Source organism: Durio zibethinus, chromosome 21 (genome assembly GCF_047325235.1).
Source record: "Durio zibethinus cultivar Kanyao isolate XHJ-2024 chromosome 21, ASM4732523v1, whole genome shotgun sequence".
In the NCBI taxonomy this organism is placed as follows: Eukaryota; Viridiplantae; Streptophyta; class Magnoliopsida; order Malvales; family Malvaceae; genus Durio; species Durio zibethinus.
The window spans coordinates 19,543,112-19,568,551 of record NC_143182.1 but is presented as its reverse complement, the minus strand read 5'-3'; the positions used below and the strand labels follow the sequence as shown (position 1 = coordinate 19,568,551).

The following is a 25,440-nucleotide window of genomic DNA, read 5'->3' as shown; positions in this document are numbered from 1 at the left end:
GTAGTGAAACCAATCCAAGTCCCTAATTTGGATGATGCAAAAGAAAAAGAAAAATTAAAATTAAAAGGGAGCAAATTGCTGAGGGACTTAATAACTGATAAAAAAATGCATATGCTCGAGGAAAAGTTGTGAGCACTAGAGGAATTTGGTTTTTATGATTCTGTGGATATTGTTAGGCTCTATTTAGTCCCAGATGTCATTATTCCTTCGAAGATCAAGGTACCAGAGTTTGAAAAATATGATGGTACAAGGTGTCAAAGACCCACATAACCATGTACTGTCGGTAAATGGCAGCCAATACTAATAATGAGAAGTTGTTAATGCACGTATTGCAAGATAACCTTATTGGCTCTCCTGTTAAATGGTATGTTTAGCTAGATAGGACTTATATTCAATCTTAAAGTGATATGGCCTGCGACTTCATTAGTCAATATTGGCATATAATATATTTAACTCATGATCACCTTTATTTGCAAAATATAAAGAAGTAGGCAACTGAATCATTCAAGGAGTATGCTCAAAGGTAGAGTGATATAGCTATTCAAGTTCAGTCTCTTTTAACTGAGAAAAAGATCATAGTATTATTTGTGACTATTTAAAAATCTCCCTATTATGAAAATATAATAGGGAATGCAATAAAAAATTTCACCAACATAGTGATCTCGGGTGAAATCATTAAGAATGCCATTAAGAATGATAAGTTGAAAGGAGGAGAAGTTCCTACTAAAAAAGCCTTAATGAAAGAAGAGACTAAAACTTAAGCTATAAGTTTTGAAAGATAACAGTTCAAGGGTTATCAACCTTATCCACCACAAGGTTACTCTTCATACTACCCTACTATGAATCATACCTCACCTTACCCATACCAACTAGCCCCACTGCCATCTTACCCACTAACATATCGACCCACTTTCAGACCCTAAGCTCTCATATATAGCCTAAACACTCAACCTCTTACAAGACCACAGATTTATCCTACTAACCCAGTAAGTGGTTTACGAGAACTATGAAATACCCAAGAAAAACTCATATTTTACCCAATCCTCATGACTTATATAGAGCTATATTGAGAGCTCTATAACAACCACTTAATTGCTTTCAACTATTTGGAGCCGTTCAAGCCACCCTATACCAAATGATATGATCTTACAACTCATTGTGATTACCACTATAGAATTACTGGTTATTCCACTAAGAATTGCATTATCCTAAAGCATAAAATGGAACACCTAATCAAAGATGAAATGATAAACTTTAATACAAGAAGGATAAACGATGACGCCAAATATTAGTGGTAATCCTTAGCCTAATCACAATGCAAATGCTCTAAGTGAGGATCGAAAGGTCATGTAAAGAAAAAAATAGAAGAAATCAAGACTCATCTCAGTCAACTATTTAATGTTTTGTATAAAGCTGATATGATACAATCGATGGAGCCCCACGATTATCATAGAAGATATGTATAAGTCGAAAGCTGAAAATATCATAATAGGACAATTGGCCACTCCATTGAAACTTATGAGCAATTTTGCCAAAAGGTACAAAAGCTTATGGATTCTTACCAAATTGAGATTTATAAAGAAAGAACGTCCTCAAAAAGTGCTAAAGTGTCTATGATCGATAAGCCATCAAAATTGGTTTCAAAACCAGTAACAATTTATTGTAAGGAAAAATCAAGGTTAATTTTGTAAAAACTTATCCCTAGGCCAGTAACTTTTAAAGTCCCCGCTCTATTTCCCTACAAGGATGATAAAGTTGTGCCATGAAAATATGGTGTGATATGGTAGTCTAAGGCCAAGAGAAGAATACACCCAATTCTGATGCTGCCAATATAATTAGTATAAGGGGTATAACCCGAAGTAAAAGATATTATACTCTAGAAATGCTAGACACTCAAAGTGGAATTTGCTATACTCCAAAAATCCTAGAAAAAGCTACAAAAGAAAAAGCTAAGGTAAGGGAAGAACATAATAAACTAGAAATGGTGCCTAAAGAAGAGTGTTAGAAACCAGTATAAAAAAAAGAAGATTATAAATTCTTGAAATTGGTGAAACATAGTGAATACTCTGTGGTTGAACAATTGAATAATATGCCAGCAGAAATCTCATTACTATCATAATTAATGAATTTTAAACCATATCAAAATGCTTTACTAAAGCTGTTACATCAAGCATATGTGGCACATAATGTGTCTGTTGAGTATGTAAATCACTCAGCTGAAAACCTAGTTATACCGAACTATATAGTATTTAGTGATGATGAAATTCCTTCAAAAGGAAAGAGAAGCACTAAGGCACTGTATATCACTATCAAGTGCAAGAGCCATATTATAGTTAAGGTTCTTATCGACAATGACTCTACATTAATGTCATGCCTATGTCAACTTTGACAACACTACCTGTTGATTACTCATATATAAAGAGTAGTGATATGTTTGTTTGAGCTTTCAATAGGACCAAGCATGAATTTATGAGAGATATTAAGATGTCTTTGTAGATTAAGCCATGCATATTTAATGTAAAATTTTAAGTGATGGATATCTCTCCATCTTATAGCTATTTATTGGAAAAGCCATTGATTCATATGACAGGTGTTGTTCTTTCTACCTTGTATCAAAACATCAAGTTTAATATGAAAGGTCAATTGGTGATAGTGTTTGGAAAAGAAGATGTGCTTGTGACTTAGCCATTGAATGCCCTGTATATAAAAAAGCTTTGGAATGTTTCTATCAATTTTTTGAACTAGTCAATTTTATAGGTGAAAAATCTAAAAACTAACAGTTCTCAAATATAGTGGTGAGTCAGATCATCAACAAGGGCTGGTATCCTAAAGTAGGACTGAGCAAAATTTTACAAGGGATAAGAGAATCCTCAATAATAATTGACAATAGTGAGAGATTAGGCCTAGGCTATGAGGTAAAAAGATGAGAGATAAGAACAAACAAGCAAACAAGAGAGAAAAAAAGATGGTAGGGCTAAAAGGGTATGAATTAGAGACTATGCCTATGATCATTCCACATTTGCATGAAACCTTCAAGCTTAGAAGGTTCATGTACCCAGATGCAAAAAAAGATCTAAAATTAAGTATGAAAGAGGCATTTGCTGAGTTGTCCATCCATGCAATTGAAGGGCATGGAAGTCATATTGTCAAAGAAGTAGAATTCCTATCCTTGAGAGTTTTAAAAGAAGTTAGACTGAGAGAAGTTGAATGGATTCGAGAGCATTACAAGTAGTTGAATTTCATTAAAGAGAAGATATTGACAGTGCTATGTCATGGTCAGCTATATCAAAAAAGAATTATGAAAGCTCATGATAAAAAGGTCTGATCTCGTTGTTTCTGAAAAGGAGAGTTGATTTTGAAAAGAATTCTTCCAAGCCAGAATGATAATAGAGAAAATTAGACCTAGAATTGGAAAGGGCCATATATAGTGAAAAGAGTTTTCTTGAGTGAAGCATTAATATTAGTAGAGATGGATGGAGATGATTTGCCTAATCTTATAAATTTTGATGCTGTGAAAAAATACTATGTTTAAAAAAAGAGAAAAAATGAAAAATGAAAAAAAATACTCAAATCGAAAACCTCAAAAGGATAGTTTGAGTTAAAAAGAGGTTCATCTAAGTTAAAAATTAAAAATGTGGCTTAGACGAGGAGGGTACAATATCGAATTTGGAAATTCACTAACATTAAGGCTAGCATGTTTTGACGAGATCTAAGTTGTTAGGTGCTTCATGCGGTTGAATTTTTTAAAAAGACTTCAAGATGTGTTATTATGATTGTTTGATTGTTTATTTTGGGCATTATTACCTTATACCCATTTTGTAACCATTCGTCTTTAGTAATGGTCGAATTTGTTCTACCATTTTTTTAAGAGATATTTTAGTTTATTCCTCGTGTCTCTCTTTTTATGACTATTTTTTCCTTTATTCTTAATCCATCCCTTAGTTTTTCCTTTTATTACCTTGCAATGGAAGAAATGTATGATTACATTTTTACATTTTGAAATTGAAATAATAATTGATAAATGAATAATAGCATGAAAGATTTTTACATTACCTTGGAAAGGTTAAAAGTGGTAAAAGCAAATATGAAATGTTTAGCTCTTGGTAAGGACATTGAATTTGAAAAGGAAAGATTTCTTTAAAAAGGAAATATGGAAAGATGATTAAGAATCAAATCAATTTGGTCTTAGTATTTGAAGATTGAACAGTTCAAGATCCAAGGAAAAAGTTTGAGAAACTTAAGTACCACAATTGAAAAAAAATTAATTAATTGACATTTGCATAGCATGCATTGCATTTCTTAATGTTTAGTACATAGCATGCATTGTATTTAAGAATGTCTAGTGCATGAATTTAGGAAGTAGTGATATTTCAAGATCTTACATGGTAAAGATAGATATGAAAACTTTCTAATGAAAGAATTTCAAATTTTCATTTGCAAAAAAAAAGACCTTTGAAGTAAAATTTAGATCCTTGAAAAAAAGATATTTCTTAATATTCAAAATGATTTGTAAGATCTCCGGGTATAATCTTCTATAATTTCTTATGATGATCTATAAGACTTTTGGACATGACTATCGAAAGCTTTATTTATTTCTCAAAGTTATTGAGCCTCTGCTTAAAGGAGTCTTATTTATTTTTTAAAAGTTATTGACCCTCTGCTTAAAGGAGCTTTATTTATTTTTCAATGTTATTAATCCTTTATTTAAAGAAACCTTATTTATTTTTCAAAGTCATTGAGCCTCTGCTTATAAGAACCTTATTTATTTTTTAAAGTCATTGAGCTTCTGCTTACAAGAACCTTATTTGTTTTCAAAGTTTATTTATTTTTCAAAGTTATTAAGCTTCTATTTAGAGGAGCTTTATTTATTTTTCTAAAGTCGTTAAGCCTATGCTTAGAGGCACTTTATTTATTTTTCTAAAGTCGTTGAACCTCTGTTTAGAAGAGCTTTATTTTTCAAAGTCATTGAGCCTTTGTTTAGAAAAGATTTCTTTACTTTTTCAAAGTTGTTGAGCCTTTGTTGAGAAGAGCTTTTTTGTTCTTCAAAGTGTTAAACCTTTATTTAGAGGAGTTTTTATGTTATTTAAGAAGTGTTGGCCCTGAATTGATTAAGAGTTTTGATTTGAAAAAATAAAAATCTACCAAACTTGTTTCAATCTTGTCTAAGCTTAAATTAAACATTTTTTCACTATTTTATCTTGCCAAAATTCATTTGAGAATCAAAACAACTTAAATTCTCGAAAAAAAACATGATTTATGCAAGTTTTGATAGAAGGGATCGATCCCCTCAGGGATGGGATCAATCCCCTCCATTACCAGATCGATCTCCTAGCAAAAGGGATCGATCATGTTTTCAACAAAAACCGAAAGGTCTCAAGATTTGGAAAAAACCAATCGATCCCCTCCCTGTAGGGATCGATTGGTTAGCAAAACGGATTGATCCCCTCATTTAAGGGATCGATCACTTTTTCACATAAAATGCTTTCCTCATGTAATTTTCTAGAAAAAGGATCGATCCCCTCACATAGAGGATCGATCACCTAAGGTAAGGGATAGATCCCCTCTTAAAGGGATCGATCGGTTGTTCAAACAGAATGTCCCCAAAGTATGAAAACCCAAAAAAGGGATCGATTCCCCCACATAAGGGATCGATCACCTAAAAGAACATATCGATCCCCTCAAGCAAGGGATCGATCGGGTAAGGCAAAATAGGCATAAAATCGAGCTTTCTCAAACATGAACCAATCGATCCCCTAAAAGAGGGGATCAATTCCCTGAATGCCTGAAACTCCCAACGGCTATTTTCTATCCAAAATTTTTGCAAGTTTGAAGCATTAAATGTAATCCAATGGCTCTCAACTTCTTTCTAACTATAACTCAAGCATTCCACTGCAGACCAAGAAAAACAAGAGCTAAAGAAACTTATTGCTATTCACCTACCAATCTACTCAAGCATTCAAAGCTGTAAAAGGAGAAAAAGTACAAAATTCATATCAATTTTTCTCTACTTTCTTATCTATACATTTGTGTACTTTAAATTAGCAAACACCTAGCCTTTGTGAGGTTCTTAAAGTTTGTCAAACACTTTTGAATTCTCTGTATTGTGAGTGTGTAAGCTTAAGGAGGAGGATAACCCTTAAGAGTGTATGTTGTTAAATTTGTAAAGCTTTGTGAAAGCTTAGTTGTAATCTTCATCAAATAGTAGATTGAACTCCTTAGCAAGAGAGGCTAAGGGAGAGGACGTAGGTGCCTAAGAAAGGATCGAACCTCTATAAATCTTGGTGTTAAATTCTCTAACCCTATCTCTTATTTATATTCATCTATTGTGCTTATCTATTTTGATAATTTATGGTTATTGAATATTATCTTTAAAGATTTTATTAAAACCAATTCACCCCCCTCTTAGTTTATTCCAAGTATTTAAGCTAACAATTGGTATCAGAGCTAGTACTCTTTTTGTAGGTTTAACAGTCGAAAAGTGATCCTAAAAATGGCTTAAAAAATATGATAATCAATGTGGAAAAACCATCCTCAAGGTACAACAACTATACCTGCCAACAAGAGGTGTGTCTCATGGTAAATAAAACAGTTACAACATCTCTTGGAAGTGAAGGGCATTCAATTGTTAGACCCCCTCTATTTGCTAGTGACAACTACTCCTATTAGAAGACTAGGATGAGGTTGTTCATTCAAGCAAATGATTATGAAGTCTGGAGGGTCATTGTAAATGGTCTTCAAATTCCAATGAAGATGGTGGATGGTAAGGAAGTGATAAAGCTAGAGAGTGAATAGGATGTCAATGACATAAAGATGGCTCAACTTAATGCCAAAGCAATGCACACACTCTTTTGTGCATTGGGACTAAGTATAATAGAGTCTCCTTGTGTGAAAATGCAAAAAAAATTTAGGATAAGCTGACTATCATCTATGAAGGTACAAATCAAGTGAAAAAGATAAAAATAGGCATGCTTACTCATGATTATAAGCTGTTCAAGATGAAACCTGATGAAACCATTAATGAGATGTCAAACCGCTTCACCGACATCATTAATGGTTTAAAGGCTCTTGGGAAGACATTCAAATGTGGAGATGGTGAAAAAAAATTTTAATAGTCTACTAAAAAGTTAGGAAGCCAAAGTGACAGCCATTGAAGAGTCCAAAGATCTTCATACACTTTTTTTGGATGAACTAATGGGCTCTCTCTTCACTTATGAAATGAAGTTAAAAGGGGATAAGAACCAGTCAAGAAAGGTGGCATTGCTCTCAAATCTACCTTTTAAGAGGATGAAGAAAATTTTGCTCAAGAGGAAGAATATGAAAATGAAGAGATGGCTATGTTTGCAAAGTGATTCAAGAAGTTCATGAGAATGAACAAGTTCCCAAGTAGGAGAAGACCACAAAGGGAGATGACTAAAGAGGAATCAAGTAGAAAAGAAAGGGATCAAATTAGTTGTTATGAATGCAACAAATCGGGTCACATTAAACTTGATTGTCCTTTGTGGAAAAAATAAAACATGACCAAGCCAAAGAAGAAAGCTATGGTAGCAACATGGAGTGATAGTGACTTCTCCAACGATGAATCAAATGAGGGAGAAGTAGTCAACCTATGTCTCATGGCTCTTAATGAGCCCAAGGTAACCTTTAATCCATGTGATTCAAATTCATACTCATTTGATGAACTACAAGATGCCTATGATGAATTAGCTATAGAATTTAAGAACATGAGCATGAAATATAGGAAAATGATCAGTAAATTGAAACTAGAAAATGAGTCATTGACTAAAGCAAAAGAAGACTTAGAAAAGAAAGTTAAGCTCTTGAAGGTAAATGTCAATGACTTGACTAAGAAAAATGAAAATCTGCATAATTCATTTTCTATATTTTATATGGGTCATCAAAAGCTTAATGGCATGCTAGACACACAAAGAGCTTTCTTTGATAAAGATGAACTAGGTTATAATGGTGACAACAAAGAGACTCACTTGAAAATTTTTCTTGTTAAGCTAAATGATTCATTTAGCATGTGTGCACATTGTCATAAATTGGGTCATTCCATACAATATTGTTCCTTGAAAAAAGTCACTTATAGAGGTAAGCTCATTAGGAGAGTGAGAATTCTAAAAGGAGTTAGCACATCTCAAGATGAGGCTACTAAAATGAAGTGGATTCCAAAAGGCATAAAAATTGTTAGTACTAACTCTCAAGGACCAAAGAAAATTTGAGAACCCAAAATTAAAATTTAATTGTGTTTTTGTAGGTGGATGAGCATTGCTACAAAGTAAATTCCAGTAAGAACAATCAATGGTACCTTGATAGTGGATGCTCAAAACACATGAATGGAGACAAAACTCTCTTTAAAGACTTGAAAATGAAAAGTGGAGGAGATGTTACATTTGGTGACAACTCAAAAGGCTAAATTGAAGGGATTGGCTCCATTGGTAACAATTTCTCTACTTCTATTGAAAATGTTTTACTTGTGAAAGGTCTCAAGCATAATTTACTTAGCATTAGTCAATTATGTGATAAAGGATTTAGGGTTGTGTTTGAATCCATATGCTGTCAAGTAATTGATATCAAAACTAACAAGCTTGTTTTTGTTGGACACCATCAAGGAAACATTTATGTAGTGCATATAGATGACCTATCCTCTAAAAATGTTTATTTTATGGCTCAAAAAGAAAATGAAAGTTGGATTTAGCATAGAAGGCTTGGACATGCAAGTTGCATGTAATTTCAAAACTTTCTCAAAATAATTTGGTTGTTGGTTTGCCAACGTTGAAATATGAAAATGACAAGGTTTGTGATGCATGTGCTCAAGGAAAACATAGAAGAATTTCTTTCAAACCTAAGAATTGCATTTCAACTACTGACCTTTTCAACTATTGCATATTGATTTTTTTAGCCCTACTAGAACAATGAGTCTTGGTGGAAAACAATATGTGTTTGTTATTGTTGATGATTTCACTATATTCACATGGGTTCTCTTTTTCCATTCAAAGAATGAGGCTTTGAAAAAATTCATCACTTTTAGCAAACAAATACAAAATGAAAAAGGTCATTCAATTACTAGTATTAGAAGTGATCATGGAAAAGAATTTGAAAATCTAAGCTTTAATATATTTTGTAGCGAAAATGGTATTAACCACAATTTTTTTGCTCTTAGAACTCCTCAACAAAATGGGGTAATAAAAAGGAAAAATAGAACCTTAGAAGAAATGGCTAGAACTATGCTTTGTGAAAATAATCTACCTAGATATTTTTGGGCAGAAGCCATAAATACTTCTTGCTATATTATAAATAGAGCTATGATTAGGCCAATTTTGAAGAAAACTCCCTATGAACTTTTTAAAGGAAAAAGGCCTAACATAAGTTATTTTCATCCTTTTGGTTGCAAATGTTTTATTTTGAACAATGGAGAAGATGATCTTGGAAAATTTGATGCAAAAAGTGATGAAAGAATTTTTCTAAGATATTCTTTGAATTCAAAAGCTTATAGAGTTTTCAATAAAAGAACATTAGTGGTGGAAGAGTCTATACACATTATTTTTTATGAATCTAACTCACCTCCGAGAAAGGTGCTTCTTGATGATGATGATGTAGGTATACTTCAAGAATGGATCAATGATGCACCTCATGACATTGAGGAGAAAAATCAAAAGAAAGAAGATGAGTTTCTAAAAGAGCCACAAAACATAGAGAGAGAGCCAAATCATTCTAGAAAAAAGAGGTATGTCAAAGATAGTGAAATCATTGGTAATCCAACTCAAAGGGTAAGAACTAGATCTTCTTTTAATTTGTGTAATTATGTTACTTTCCTATCCCATATTGAATCCAAAAATATAGATGAAGCATTAGGAGATGATCATTAGATTTTGGCCATGCAAGAGGAATTGAACCAATTTGAAAGAAGCCATGTATGAAATCTTGTACCTAGGCCTAGTGACCATCCCACTATAGGCACCAAATGGGTTTTTAGGAATAAAATGGATGAGAATAGGAATATCATTAGAAACAAAGCTAGATTGGTAGCTCAAGGGTATAGGCAATATGAAAGAATAGATTATGATGAAACCTATGCCCCGATAGCAAGGTTAGAAGCCATAAGGATGTTGCTTGCATTTGCATGTTTTAAAAATTTTAAGCTTTTTCAAATGGATGTCAAGAGTGCATTTCTTAATGGTTTTATAAATGAAGAAGTGTATGTAGAGCAACCTCTCGATTTTGAAAATCCAAAATTTTTAAATCATGTTTATAAATTGACAAAAGCATTATATGGTTTAAAACAAGCTCCTATAGCTTTGTATGAAAGATTATTAATTTTTTTGATTGAAAATGGTTTTAATAGAGGGAAGGTTGACACTACACTTTTTATTAAAACAAAAGGTAAGGACATTCTTATAGTGCAAATTTATGTTAATGATATTATATTTGGTGCTACTAATGAAATTCTTTGTCAAAAATTTGCTAAGACTATGCAAGGTGAATTTGAAATAAGCATAATGGGAGAACTCACATTCTTCTTAAGACTACAAGTAAAGCAAACAAAAGATGACACTTTCATTAATCAAGCCAAATACATCAAGGATTTGCTTATAAGGTTTGAATTGGGAGAATCAAAGCCTTGTTTGACACCAATGAGCACCTCAACAAAGCTTGACAAGGATGAAAGAGGTAAATGTGTTGACTCTAAACTATATAGGTCTATGATTGATTCATTGCTATATCTTACTATTAGTAGACCTGATATTATGTTTAGTGTATGTCTATGTACTAGATTTCAATCATCTCCTAGAGAAACACATTTGTCTGCTGTTAAAAGGATTTTTAGATACCTTAAAGACACCTCAAATTTAAGATTATGGTATCCAAAATGCTCTTTCTTTGCTTTACATGCCTATTCTGATGTGGATTTTGGTGGGTGCAAAATTGATAGAAAAAGCACTTTTGGTACTTGTCAATTATTTAGAAATATGCTTATATCATGATTTTTCAAGAAACAAAATAGTGTTGCTCATTCTACAACCGAAGTTGAATATATAGCGACTAGAAGTTGTTGTGCCCAAGTTTTATGGATTAAGCAACAATTGAAGGATTTTGAAATAACCATGGATCATATTCCCATTAAATGTGACAATACTAGTGCCATCAACCTCATTAACAATCCAGTTCAATACTCTAGAACCAAACATATTGAAATTAGGCATCATTTTATTTGAGATCATGTTCAAAAGAGTGACATTGTACTTAAATATGTTGACACCTTGCATCAACTAGCTGATATCTTCACAAAACCTCTTGATAAGGATAGATTTTATGCAATTAGAGGTGAACTTAGCATAATGAATGCTCCTTGAAGTGAAATTCTTGATATTGTGATGTATGGTGCACTTTTGATTAATTAAATGTATGTTTTTTTGAATTTTTCTTTGGTTTGTGCATGATTGTAAAATGCTTGTTTGAATGATCATATTGCATGGTTTTCAATATGCTACAATAAAAACCAATCGATCCTCTTTGGAATGGATCGATTGGTTCTTCACTCTGTAGCCAAAGTAAACGAAAAACATAGGGAACCGATCGATCCCCTTTGGGATATGATCGATCGAGTGTAAAGATAGTAGCCAATTTCGTTGAACCCAAGAAGAACCGATCGATCCCTCTTTGATAGAATCGATCGGGTATTTAACCAGTAGCCAAAATGACTTGGAAAGGTGTAAAATCGATCGATCCCCTTCAAACTTAATCGATCAGTTCCATGCAAAAGCCTAAAATCGATCGATCTCCCACTTCACCCGATCAATTGGTTCATGAATTTTAGGCATGATAAATTCGAGTCCTCACCTGTTTGGTTTCTTCTCCTATTCATCTTCTTCTTTCCAACTCCTTTTCTCTACACCCTAGATATTTCCACTAAAAATTGACTCTTTCTCTTACAAATTTCTCTTGTAAACTCACTACCCACCGTTTCTTACTTATCAAACTCATCTTTCACGGCACTCAGAACCAAAGTCATGGCTGGCCGATGAAACCCTTCTAGAGAGGCTTCAAGCTTCACCATGAAGCCTTCTTTCAATCAAAATTTTAACAATCCTTACGCCAAGGAACGGTATGAGACACATTTTGCTCACCGGGAAGTAAAGCTTGGAAGGGTAATCTCACCAGACTTCTTTCAATCCATAGAGTTTCTCTATTTGCATACTTTTGAGTTTTTTGGATGGATGCCTTACTTATGTATGGAGAGTCGTTTATTCGAGAATCTAGTAAGAGTATTCTATAATAATGCTAGTTATGTTCAAATTGAAGGAACAAATAGGTATTATCTTGATAGGTTCAGAACATATATAATAGGGAAGGAAATCTTAGTTACAAAACAAGTGCTGGCTGAGGCTTTTACGTTAGCTGATGAAGGGGAGACAAATCTTAGCTGTGATATGGTGCAACTAGCTCAAGATGTCTTTAGGAATCTTAATTTACAGGTTGCTCCTACACAAGCCTCTAGGTTACCCATGCATGATCGATTGTTACACCTTATTGTAACCTATGTGTTGCCCCTTTTAGGACCCAATACTCCACCATTAGGAAATAAGATTATTGGTGGATGTACAAGATCAAGCATGAACAAAAATCAAATTTCGTGCACTTCATTTTTAGTGACATGATAAGGATTATGCAGAATAGAGATGTTACTCTGGTATATGGGTATACTATAAGTAATCTTTTGAGACATTTGGAAGTAAACATTAGAAAAGACAGAGAGATGTGCATCAATGACCCATTTAGTATTCTTGGGCCTTCCACATTGCATAGTATGGGCTATGTTGAAACTCCATATGGTCAATGGGTTAAAAAAGGGGATATTGGTGTTGCACAAGAGGAAGAGGAGGAACAAGACCCTGTAGACATGCCTACACCTCAAGGAGAACCCCCTAGCACACTTTTTGACACTCAAGGTGCCCTAGAGATGCTCTTACTTCAGATGAATAGCCTGCATTCGGTGGTTGGCACTATGAGCACTAGATTGGAGTCCATGGAGAAAACTTAAAAAGATCTTGTGGCACAAGTCTGATATCTTCGAATTGTGTCTACTCCTCAGCACATGGGATAGTCTTTGCATTACTCTCATCCTCCACCTCCATCCTCTTATTCTCTACCTCCACCTCACTAAAGCCTTCTTACTACCATCTCTTATGTTTTTCCATATTTTTTTTGTAAATATAACTTTGCATTATGGCTTGTAGACTTTGATCTTTATATTAATGCAACTCATCTTTTATTCTCTTGTGGCTTGTGGCATTATTGTGTTGTTTCATGTTTGACGTGACCTTGGGTGGCCTTGAATTGCTTATTCCCTCATTTTGATTTGCTTCATTTAGTATTTTTTCTATGACAAAAAAGGGGAGAAATATTGGTATAAAAATTTGATGATGTATGAAAATCTGATGATGTTTTGATATTGATAATGATGCTTTAATATTGATGGATATATTGATGGTTATGGTGATATTACTCTTGTCTAGTTACCTTAAATCTTATGCCTAAATTCAAGGGGAGTTTGCTTTTCATAAGTTCAGAGGGAGCTTTTTTTCAAAAGGAAAATATTTTTCATGCAAATTTTTCATTTGGTTTTGTCATATCAAAAAAGGAGATATTGTTGGCCTTGAATTGATTAAGAGTTTTGATTTGACAAAATAAAAATTTGCCAAACTTGTTTCAATCTTGTCTAAGCTTAAATTAAACATTTTTCCACCCTTCTATCTTGCCAAAATTCATTTGAGAACCAAAACAACCCAAATTCTTGAAACAAAACATGATATATGCAAGTTTTGATAGAAGGGATCAATCCCCTAACAAAAGGGATCGATCCTGTTTTTAACCAGAATTGAAAGTTCTCAAGATTTGGGAAAAATCGATCGATCCCCACCCTGTGGGGATCGATTGGTTAGCAAAATGGATCGATCCCCTCATTTAAGGGATCGATTACTTTTTCATACAGAATGCTTTCCTCGTGTAATTTTTTAGAAAAGAGATCGATCCCCTCATATAGAGGATCGATCACCTAAGGCAAGGGATCGATCCCCTCTTAAAGGGATCGATCGGTTGTTCAAACAGAATATCCTCTAAGTGTGGAAACCCAGAAAAGGGATTGATCCCTCTATATAGAGGATCGATCACCTAAAGAACATATCAATCCCCTCAAGCAAGGGATAGATCGGGTAAGGCAAAATAGCCATAAAACCGGGCTTTCTCAAACATGAACCAATCGATCCCCTAAGGTAAGGGATCGATCCCCTGAAGGCTTGAAACTCCTAACGGCTATTTTTTGTCCAAAATTTTGTAGGTTTGAAGCATTAAATGCAATCCAATAGCTCTCAACTTATTCCTAACTATAAATCAAGCATTCTACTATAGATCAAGAGCAATAAGAGCTAAAGAAACTTATTGCTATTCACCTACAAATCTGCTCAAGCATTCAAAGCTATAAAAAGAGAAAAAAATGTAAAATTTATATCAGTTTTTCTCTACTTTCTTATCTATACATTTATGTACTTCAAATTAGCAAACACCTAGTCTTTGTGAGGTTCTTAAAGTTTGCCAAACACTTTTGAATTCTCTGTATTGTGAGTGTGTAAGCTTAAGGGGGAGGATAACCCTTAAGAGTGTATGTTGTTGAGTTTGTAAAGCTTTGTGAAAGCTTAGTTGTAATCTTCATCAAATAGTGGATTGAACTCCTTAGCCAGAGAGGCTAAGGGAAAGGACGTAGTGCCTAAGAAAGGACCAAACCTCTATAAATCTCGGTGTTAAATTCTCTAACCCAATCTCTTGTTTATATTCATCTATTGTGCTTATCTATTTTGATAATTTGTGGTTATTGAATATTATCTTTAAAAATTTTATTTAAACCAATTCACCCCCCTCTTGGTTTATTCCAAGTCTTTAAGCTAACAAAAAGTTTTAGTATGTTTAAAAGAAAAAGAAAGAAAAGAAAAATGTGTCGAGTTGATTCCTGATTGGGTGTATACATCTTTGCACAATTCTTGTTTCATAGATAGTGCATAAAAAGGGGCAACTGTATACACTCTAATCTGTCTGGGGTTGTAATTATTTTTGTTAATAAAAATAAAAAATAAAAAAAAATGAAAAAAGAAAAATCAAGAGGTTGAGTTTGTGTGAAACCTGTTTGTTTGGATTGAAGAGTTTGAGTTAGACTAAAAAATTTTAATTGGACTTAAAATTTGGAGTTGAAATTTAAAGGAAATAAAAACCCCTTTTTGGTTTAGAATTCTCTGGATTTAAACTCTATAAATATAGATCCACACCAAGTAGCAACACATAGATTACTAAAAAGGAAAAAAAAAAACACAAAAGTAGTCCACAAGTACGAAAATTTTTAGAAAAAATCTATAATTTTTTTCTATAAAAAATTTTAAAAAATTTTAGATTCTGGTGAACTTTGTTAGTTTCGAATGAAGATCCAGTGAAATTTGAAGATTCTGACAAGTTTTCTAGTTTTCGATGAAGTTTCTACCAAAAATTAAAGATTTCAGTGACTCAACCCAGATTCTGATGCTATTTTTCAAAATTCGGTGAACTATTTAACTAGCATTCATCGGTTTCTAGATAGAGAGGGAGAGAAAAGAGAAAGAAAAGAAAGAAGGGAAGAAAGGAAATCTGCAAAAAAAAAGAAAGATTTAAGCCTTTTATATAAGCCTAAAACGACATCATTTTGAAGACTCAATTCGATTCGTGGTGCCTTAACTCGAGACCTGTCTTTTTTATGCCATTGTGGAGCCAAGTCATTAGCCAGTTAAGCTATCTCAAAAGCTTTCACCTGTGTCGCCAGCCGAGCCATTTTCTTGTTTTGATATTTTTTAAAATTTTATTTATTTATTTATTTATTAAAGTATTTTTACATGATTAAATTTTAAAAAAATTAGAGAAGAAAATTCAAAAAAATAGAACAAAATAAAACATTAATAAATTTTTTTTGAAAACAAATACTAATAATCCAATGATGAAATTTTTAGAAATTATAAAAGGTTAATTTCTATAAAATTCATAGGTGAAAAATTTTTCTAAATTTGTCCCAAATGGTGAAATAATTTAGATAAAGTTTTAATAATAATAATAAATAATATTTATTTTTAATTTAAAAATAAAAAAAATTTAATAAAAGTTTTGGAATGAAATACTAATTATCCAATGATAAGATTTTTAAAAATTTTAAATGGCAAATTTCCTAAGAAATCTCTAGGTGGTGTAACTTAAAAAAATTGGTTGAAAAATATTTGGCAATTATCCAATGATGAAATTCTTAGAAATTTTAAATAATAAATTTTCTAAGAAATCTTTAGGTAAGAAATTTCTTTAAATTTATCTCAAATGGTAAAAGAATTTAAATGAAACTTCAAATAATAATTGCCATTTTATTTTCTTTCCAAAGATAAAAGAAATTAACAAAGGTTTTTTTTTTCTATATAGACCAAAATGGTAAAAAATTTAGAAATAAAACTTGTAAAATAAAAAAAAATTCTGAGAATGAAATTTTTAGTAATCACAAATGAATGATAATCTAAGAAATTTTTAGGTGAAAAGATATTTCTAATTTAGCCTAAATTATGAAATAATTAGATATATTTTTAATAAAAAACCAAAATAAAAAAATGATTAAACCTTTTTTCCGATGACGGAGCCTCTTAAAGAAAACAAATGGGATTCTTGAATATTCTTAAGGTGAGTAATTATTTTTAAAAATTTTACTAAATTGATAGAAAATCTTAAAAGTTATTTCCAATATTCAACATTAAAATTTAATATCATTAGAATCAAGTCTTTAAGATAATTTAAAATAAAATGGTACCGTCATTTAGATGGACATATAGGGATACTATAACCTTCTCTATATGTAATCGAACTTTCGAACCATATTCTAATTAATAGATTAGAACCTATTTCTTTAGAGACCCTTAGTCAAACTTAAGAGCTCCTTAAAAAGATAGATTCATTAGGTGACTAATCACACCTAATTAAAAAAAATTACTGATAACTCCTTAAGTTGTGTCTAAATTTTTGAATCTATATATTATAATATTATATCGATAAAAAAAATATGAATTTAAGATTGTTGGAGGATTAGAACCATACAAAAGAGTTAGAGATATATCAGTTATACTAAAAAGAGAGAAATTGTGCGTGTGTGTATAAGAATTTTTCCTACACAGTGTCTTAGACAATGACAAGAAATAATATTATAGAATAAATAAAATAAAACAGAGATTTGAAAAAAAAAATAGAGAAAATTGAGTAGTGGTGGAGCAGATATACAGACTGATGGAAACTGAAAAGAGATAATGGGGTAGCTATGAAATAAAACATCCTTCTCCTACACTTGTCAAATAGAAGTTGGCAATATTTTTGTAATGTAAAGCTAGGTACTTTTGTAAAATCAAATGAAAAAAAAAAATGGAGAGAAAGGGTGGATTAATATAACTATAGTTTTATGTATTATGGAGCATTGCCCTTTTCACTCTCTCACTTTATTCCTTCATTTTAATTTTTCCCATCTCAATATGGGTTTTTTAAAGCTCTTGGACTTTTGCCTTCTGCTTTTTGATCTAATGATTAAGGAGATTTTATATGCACATAAAGGTTTTGATTTGAAATTAGGATCTTCTTTCTCTTTCCTTATTGCAGGGATTATGCCCTCCCCTGAATAAAAAAAAATGCTGTTGACTTTTAAAACTTGTTTTTCTTTTCTTTTTTTTTTTTTCTGTTAATTCTGATTAAAATTTAATAATTATGTTTTCAGTCAAAAAAACAAACAATTCGAGTGATTCGACGCTCACAGTAAGAAAGTGTGTGAAAAGAAAATGAAGATATTTTGTATTTATTTCTGTTAGGACTATTTTAAGATGGAACATTCTCTTGAAAACATTTTATGGACTTATGTTTATCAGTTAAGATGAAAAGAATGATGAAAATTTTAATTTAATTGTTGAAATTCATAATAACATGTATTAATCATTAAATTAATTTTTTTTCTTTTCCAAGTTTTTCCTTCTTACCAAATGGGGTGTAAGATGAGTTGTTGTGGTTGTTTTTTTTTTTTTTATTTTACAAATTAAAGTTAGTTGTTTTTTATGAATATTGGAAAACAAATAATCAAGATTAAGGGTTCTATAATTTTCTATGTAAATTAAAAAAATATAAAAAAGATTTGTAAGATTTTTGTATATGTGGTTGTCAAATTTTAAATATGATAATTAAAATTAAAATTTTAATATTATATTAATAGATCACGCGATAATTTGCTAAAAAACTGATTAAGAGGTAGGGGTAATTAAAGAACCAAAATTTGCGAGCGTCAAGGATCGAACTTCAATCTTAAAATAATCTACTTACTAAAAACACCGTATAAACCCTCTTAAGGTAAATTTTATTTCAGATTTTTATTGTAGACAAAAAGATGTCTCTTTTACTTTACTGGTGACTATTTTGATAAACATTACAACAGCTAATGCTTAATCTAAAAGGAAAATCTCCGCAAAAGCATGATCATTTCCATCTCTATCTCATCCTTCAAGGGGCGATTGGAACAATATTAATAATAATGTAGTATTTATCAAAACCAAGTTGTCTACTCGAAAGGATTTCCACTTCAAAATCAGCCTGCTTCAAGGGTCCAATGGCTTCAAATACACTTGGACTCCATATTTCGGCTTTATAGTCATGACAACGACCGGAGCATGGCGATAACTCTCTGAAATAGTGAAGCTAAATCGTGAAATCAACATGGCTAATATGATCTTAGCTTCCATCATAGCAAAAGATTGGCCAATACAATTCCGAGGGCCAGCAGCGAAGGGTATGAAATGCCGACTAGTGGCAAATGGTCTTGAATTAAACCTCTCAGGATTGAATTCGTTTACATCTTTTCCCCATAATTCTTCACTGTGATGTATCGCCAACACCGGTATCCATATAGATAGTCCCTTGGGGATGAAGAGATCACCTAATTTCATGTCTTTGAAAGCCATTCGGGGCAGGACAGTTGCTGGTGGATATAGTCTCAATGATTCATTTATAACCATGTGTAGCTGCAAAATCAAAAAGCACAATTCATGTAATCAGTAAGTTTTCAAGAAAAGAAAATATCAAGAATGTTCAAAATCAGAGACGGATCCATGCTTTGAAGTAGGATGTTCATGCACCTTAAAGATTGAAAAATAAAAAATTTAAAGGAAAATTTTATTAAACACCTTAAAATTTTTCTTTGATACCCTTTTTGGAACCAAATAGTTAAATCAATCAGCAGTTTTTATATATATTTTTATAAGTGAACACTTTAAGAAAAAATTATAAATTTACCAATTCAAAACTAAGTAATATTTCTAGGGCAATTTCAAGTTCTTTGAATTCTTTTCTGGTAAACAATCATTATAAATATAATTAGGCCAGAAAAGCAGCTAAAAAGTTTAATAGTTGGGGTTTCTTTAGCGTTTCTTTTTAGAAATAAAAAGATTGCTCAAGGTACTAATTCCTAAGGTGGAGGGCCATGAACTAAGCTGTTGAATAGAATCTAGTGCAGGGTCCTGGCGGGTCTAGGCTAGCAAACTTCCTTTTTTATCTTTGCTGGATCCTCTTTAGACTGCCTTGCCATATGGAGAAGTCCAATAATTTTTAGAATATGCATGCTTTGGTGGTTTGATAATAACCAAAGAAAATGGTTATTTCCACCATGCAACTAGAAGTAGCCAAGTAGGATCTGGTATAGGTACAAATTGGCTTTGTCCAAAAATAGTTTTTTTTTTTTTCATTAAAAAAAAAAAACTACCCTTTCATAAACACCCCATAAAATAAAAAGAAAATAAAAATAAAACCCATTAATCGAAAATCAAAATTATCAGCCTTTTTTAGGCTCACCAAAGTTAGATTGGAGAGCTGATCAACAGAGGTAGCTCCACCATTGCAGACCCGTTTGACCTCAGCTCGAACCTTTTCTTGCCAAGCAGGGTTGCTGGCCAATAACATGACAGTCCATGTAAGTAAAAGGGCTGTAGTTTCATGGCCGGCAAAGAAGAAAGTTTTGCATTCATCCATTATCAGCTGTTGGTTTGGCTTAAATTTGTCTTCTCTCTTTTTTTCCGCTTCATCAAGCAGCATACCTAATAAATCATTCCCGTATGAACTGCTTCGACCGATCTCGACACAGTCTTTTCGGCTTTGTATAATCTCCAACAGTAATCCGTCTACCTCCATCTTCAGAGACTTTATTTCTCTGTTATATTTTGTTGGAAGGAACCTGTAAGAAATTAATGAAAAATTAGACACTTTTTTCTTTCATATTACCTGGAAAGAAACAGGGGTCTTTTCAAGGAAATATAAATAACTTGAAAATGGTGGACAATGGACAAAAAAAAAGTTTAAAACTGTATCCGTGAAATTAACTTAGAGAAAAGATAGAATCTTGTAGATGTAAGGTAAAGGGGATATATAGACTCCTTTTATTAAATAAAATCACAAAAACCACTCCAGGGTAACCAAAAAAAAAAAAAAAATACTCACCGGCTTCCTGGAAAGCACAGGTGCCTGCTTGCTTGAGCACAAAGGTGTTGCAGAGATGTTAAAAGATGGAATATTTGCTTTCCTTTTTCGTAACTGCTATCGAATTCGGTTCTGGCAATTATATCAGCAGTAAGTCTAGCCATGTATTCTCCGATTTCAAACTCTGTTTGGCCTGATTCCACTGCATTTTGCAGTGATTGGAGCATATGATTAGTGCATTCCACCATGTGCCCAAAATAACTCTGTTGTAAATCGAAAAAAGAAAACAGGAATAATCCAATTCCAGCACATTAAAAACAACAGAGAAAAACATCAGAAAACAGAAAATAAAATGAAACTAAAACGTATCAGATTACCTTAAGCTTATCTCCCATGAATGCTGGAGCAGCTATATGGCGCTGATGGTACCAATCCTCGCCGTTTGCCATTAACAAACCTCTCCCTGTAAAATGTTTTGAGCCTTGCTGTTGTAGCCATGATTTGCCTGTTACCAGGTGGTGTTTGGTCATGAGCTCTTTGATCAATTCAGTCTCTGTCACACACATCCTTGGCTCAATCCCATGCCAGTATATAAATCTTTTCCCTGTCAAAAATTCCCAGAAGGAAAGCGTAAGCTGTTTGAAACTATATACTAAAATCAAAATTCCTATTTAATTGTCATCATCTACGGTAAGATTTAATTAATTATATCTATACCATATGATTTAGACCAGTTGACATAATGCGGTAAAAGGCGGCCAACGATGTCATGATTGAGGGTGTCCATGTCTTTTAAGGTGGATTGGGAGGTTAGATTGAACATTTCGATGATGTTGCCAGTTATTCCCCGGGGTTTGGGGCCACGCACTCCTTGTTTCTCCATGATGTTCCTGATGCGTCTAGGAGTCAGCAGGTACCAAGAGACAGTACTAAACACAAATTTAAACACCAATGAAATGAACAAAACCAAAAGGGTCAACAAGAACATCACCATAGCAGCCATGATGGTGATCTCAGATACTAAAGACTTAAAAGTTATATAGCTAAAATTTATATATGAAATCTGTGTCAAGAGAGAAACAGAGAGAACTGAAAGGAATGAGAAGGAAAATAATTTGCCTATTTTAGTGATCACTAGGAATGACGCAAATTTATAGTAGAACCAAAGCCAAGCCCATATATTATAAGGGCCTTGTAATTTGTTAATAAAATACTGGACTTTTAATTATTTAAGTAATCATCGTTCAAATCTTGATACTTCAAATAAAAAAATGCTGAACTCGTGAATGCATATTTTTAAAAGGAAAGAACAATTACAATAACACATTAAGTTTTATATCCTATTTTGTAGAGTGGGCTATATGAAAAATTAAATAAGAGAATCAGGTTTTGTTGTAGTTTGAATTTTCTTGCACCAATCATTTTTATCAACAATTATCTTTTCATTTAATTCTTTAATCATCATATCGTTTTTTATTATTTGCATTCATATCTTTCGTGATCTATCTCTAAATGTTTTGGTCTCTCCTAGATTTAAAAATTCAATTCTCCTAACTGGTGCACAGCTTCTACAATTCACATGTCCAAATCATCATTAATGACCCTTTCTCGTCTTTTCTTCAATTCGGGTTATCCTTAATTTTTTTCAAATCTCTTTATTTTTAATTTTATTTTTTTAGTCTTTTATACATCTATTTAAGTATTCTCATCTCCGCTACGTTCATTTTCATTTTATATTGTTTCTTAATAGTTAATCACTCAATTCCATATAATAATATAAGCTTTACAGTTGTTTTATATAATTTCATTTTTAACTTTAAAGGCATGTTACAATTACATAAAACACTCAACGCACTTTGCTATCTCACCCATTTTGCTTGAATCCTATGTTTGATATTTACTTCTATTTCAATATCATTCTAAATAATTGATCCTAAATATTAAAATTGATTACTCTTTGATATTCTTTCATCATATAATTTAATCATACTAACACTCACTTGTTTGTGACTAAACTTATATTTCATATATTCAGTTTTAGATCTACTCAATTAAAAATCTCGAAACTTTAATATATTCCTTTATAATTTAAAAAAAAAATAAAAAATGAAATGAAATAAAATTGGACTTTTTGGGGCCAATGGAATGGAGGTAGCATAGCTCATTGTTTAAGCTAAGAAAGGAGAACAAAAGGGAAAATTATTGCAGTGAAGTATTTAAATTCAAGTTGCTTGAATTGGTAAGAGGCTGGTTAAATGGAAAGGAATATGGAAAAACCAAATGCCTCCAAAATTAGTCTTATTAATGATCATACTGACAAAGAAACTTTTAATTTAATTCCTTTTTTGGTTTTTTTTTTTATTGATTTCCTCTAATTAATATGGCAACAAATTAATTTCCATTCACATTTATCATGTATATGTTCAATGTACATATGCGTTGGTTAGAAAGGCAAAGATTTCTTGAATTTTTTCAAAAATATTTTATTTCAAAGTTCTATTGTATTTTTAGATGTTAAAGTTTAAAAATTTTACTGATGATTTATTATAATTTTTAAAATTTATTATATCCTTTTAACTATATAGAAAGTTTAAATTATATTACGAAGTTAGGGTACTTAAGCAGTAAAATCGATCAATGTTTGAGCATTTCGCTTAATAACTAATGCATATTTTCTCTACTCATATAATTCGGTTAGGATAACTTGTCTCAAATATTTAAAAAAAAAAAAAAAAAAAAAAAAAAAAAAAACCGCTCATGGAAGTTTTGAACTCCTATATTTCTATCTTTTCCAACAAAATCAGAAAATATGTATAAAAATTCAGGATAAATGTTACATAATGCTATTTCAAGAAAGCGTTATAAAGGTATGGAGTTCCATTTTTTTTTTTTTAAATGTAAGTTAGCGGGAATTATTTTATACATGGTCTCAGTCCCGGCTCTTCATTGGAGCTTAGAGGGTCCTGGCCTCTAAAAATACATATTATTTTCTCAATAATTTTAAATTTTTTATAAATAAATTAATTAGGTTCTTTCAAATTTAAATTTGTTATGTCCATATGTATTCTTTTTATTAATATAACTGTTAGATAAATGATGATAAAATTTATTCATATTTGAACATTACTATTTTTTAATTTGAGTTTATTTATTATAAATAATTTTAGATATAAATTAAAGAAATTTATTATTATTATAATTTTACAAATATCCATAAATATTATTAAAATTGTCCCTTCTCTCAAATTTTAGAGTCAAATAACTATTGACATTAAAAATGATTTGAGGGTAAATTTTAAAAAATGTCATTATTTATCATAGGAAATGGGTTGAAAGTGAAATGGACTGAAACTGTTATAAGTGATGGATTAGAAGTAAAATCCGACCCAAAAGTTTTATTTATGCTAAAAATTTAAGTCCAATGAACATTTTATTTCATCATTTTTCTACCCAAAAAACCCCCATTCTCTTACTTTTAAACTATAAATCTTTAATTGTCTTAAAAGTAAATAAATAAAATATTATATATTATAAAAAATTAAATTTAAACGTAATAATAATGGATTAATTTTTGAAAATAATATATGCATATGTATATTAACTTGAGAATTAAATTCCAGTAATTATAAAAAAATTTAAAATAAATGAAAACCATATATACATTGTATTAAAAATATTTAGATTATATTTTTATTTTATATAAAATTATTTTGATTTCAAATAATTAAAAAAATTTAAATATTTTACTAATCTATTATTATTTTATTTTAGAATATATGAATTTAAATTTTCATATAATTATTAATTTTAAAATTTTATATTTTATCAAAAAGAAAAGAATTTTGTTACCTCAGCCAAGCGGGGGGAATTTTCTAGTTTTGCTTTAAGTTATATATATATATATATATATATATTATAATAATTAATTATAACTGAATCGATAAATATCTAATTGGGGAATTTTTTTTTTCTTCAAGCAAAATTTTCGTTTTTTACAATATCCTGCATTTTTTTTTTATCCTGCATGCGTTTCTTAGGAAAAAAATGAAAACCCCAATACAATGAAATGTTACACTTTGCTTTCTGCCATGACCAAGTAGGTCATCCTTAATCGCTCAGAATGTCTTTCTTACGTAGATCGCTTTATCCTTATTTCTTCCTTTTGATTTCAAATTCCATTCCCTTTCTATACGGCTGTGTTATTGTCTGAGTTTGTAGCTGTTCCATTTCTTCCCCTTTTTGTCAAATTTGGAAACTAAAACAGTGCTTGATAAATATTCGATAAAAATCGTCATAGTTTCGTCCTTCCTTCCCAACCAAGTTTTTTCCCTTTTTTCTAGCCACCATATTTATAACTCTGTATCCTCCCCTTCCCTCGCAAAATACTTTTGATTTTATCCCTTTTGTCTTCAATGTCCATTCCCCTTCTCCTTCTATGTGCTAATTCGGTGATTTTAGCGTTTCACGTTCTTCTCCTCTTTGCCAAAGTTCGGAGTCCATAAGAGTGCTTGCTATATGTTTGATAATAGTCCTCACTAAAGAATCAAAGCTTAGTTTTCGTGGGTGTTTATGTAGTGTGGACATGTCTACATTGTTTTTGTCAACAATATCCCCCCCTCCCCTAAAAGTACATTGGAGATGGTTATGGGAGATTTTTCAGCATCATGGACAAGTTCTTGATGTTTTCAGACCAAGGAAGAGAAGCAAAATGGGGAGACGGATTGTTTTGTCTGATATGCTGATATGACAAATGCTAGGAGGGCTATTTCTAGATTGAATGGGACATGGTTGTTGGATCATAAGATCAGTACGAATCTTGCAAGATTTGAAGGGAGGGCTGATTATTGGAGAAAAGCACATCAATTTGGAAGCAACTATACCTGTGGTATAAAGCAAGAT

General features: G+C 31.6%; 1 protein-coding gene across 1 annotated transcript; it reads right to left on the bottom strand.

Annotated features, from left to right (window-relative positions):
- Positions 1–18,422: 18,422 nt before the first annotated feature.
- LOC111306296 (cytokinin hydroxylase-like) lies at positions 18,423–21,556 on the bottom strand. The gene is made up of 5 exons (XM_022904197.2): positions 21,259–21,556; positions 20,919–21,145; positions 20,563–20,804; positions 19,921–20,299; positions 18,423–19,094 (listed from the first exon to the last, which is right to left on the bottom strand). The coding sequence occupies exons 1-5, from the start codon at positions 21,542–21,544 to the stop codon at positions 18,672–18,674; spliced, it is 1,557 nt and encodes a 518-aa protein (XP_022759932.2). The 5' UTR covers positions 21,545–21,556; the 3' UTR covers positions 18,423–18,671.
- Positions 21,557–25,440: the final 3,884 nt, after the last annotated feature.

Excerpts from the sequence above, each read along its gene's own strand:
- LOC111306296 (XM_022904197.2), bottom strand. The coding sequence starts at position 21,544 with ATGGCTGCTATGGTGATGTTCTTGTTGACCCTTTTGGTTTTGTTCATT. Across the intron at positions 21,146-21,258 it reads CAACTGGTCTAAATCATATG|GGAAAAGATTTATATACTGG; the intron begins GTATAGATATAA and ends AATTTTTGACAG. Across the intron at positions 19,095-19,920 it reads AGCTCTCCAATCTAACTTTG|CTACACATGGTTATAAATGA; the intron begins GTGAGCCTAAAA and ends TTGATTTTGCAG.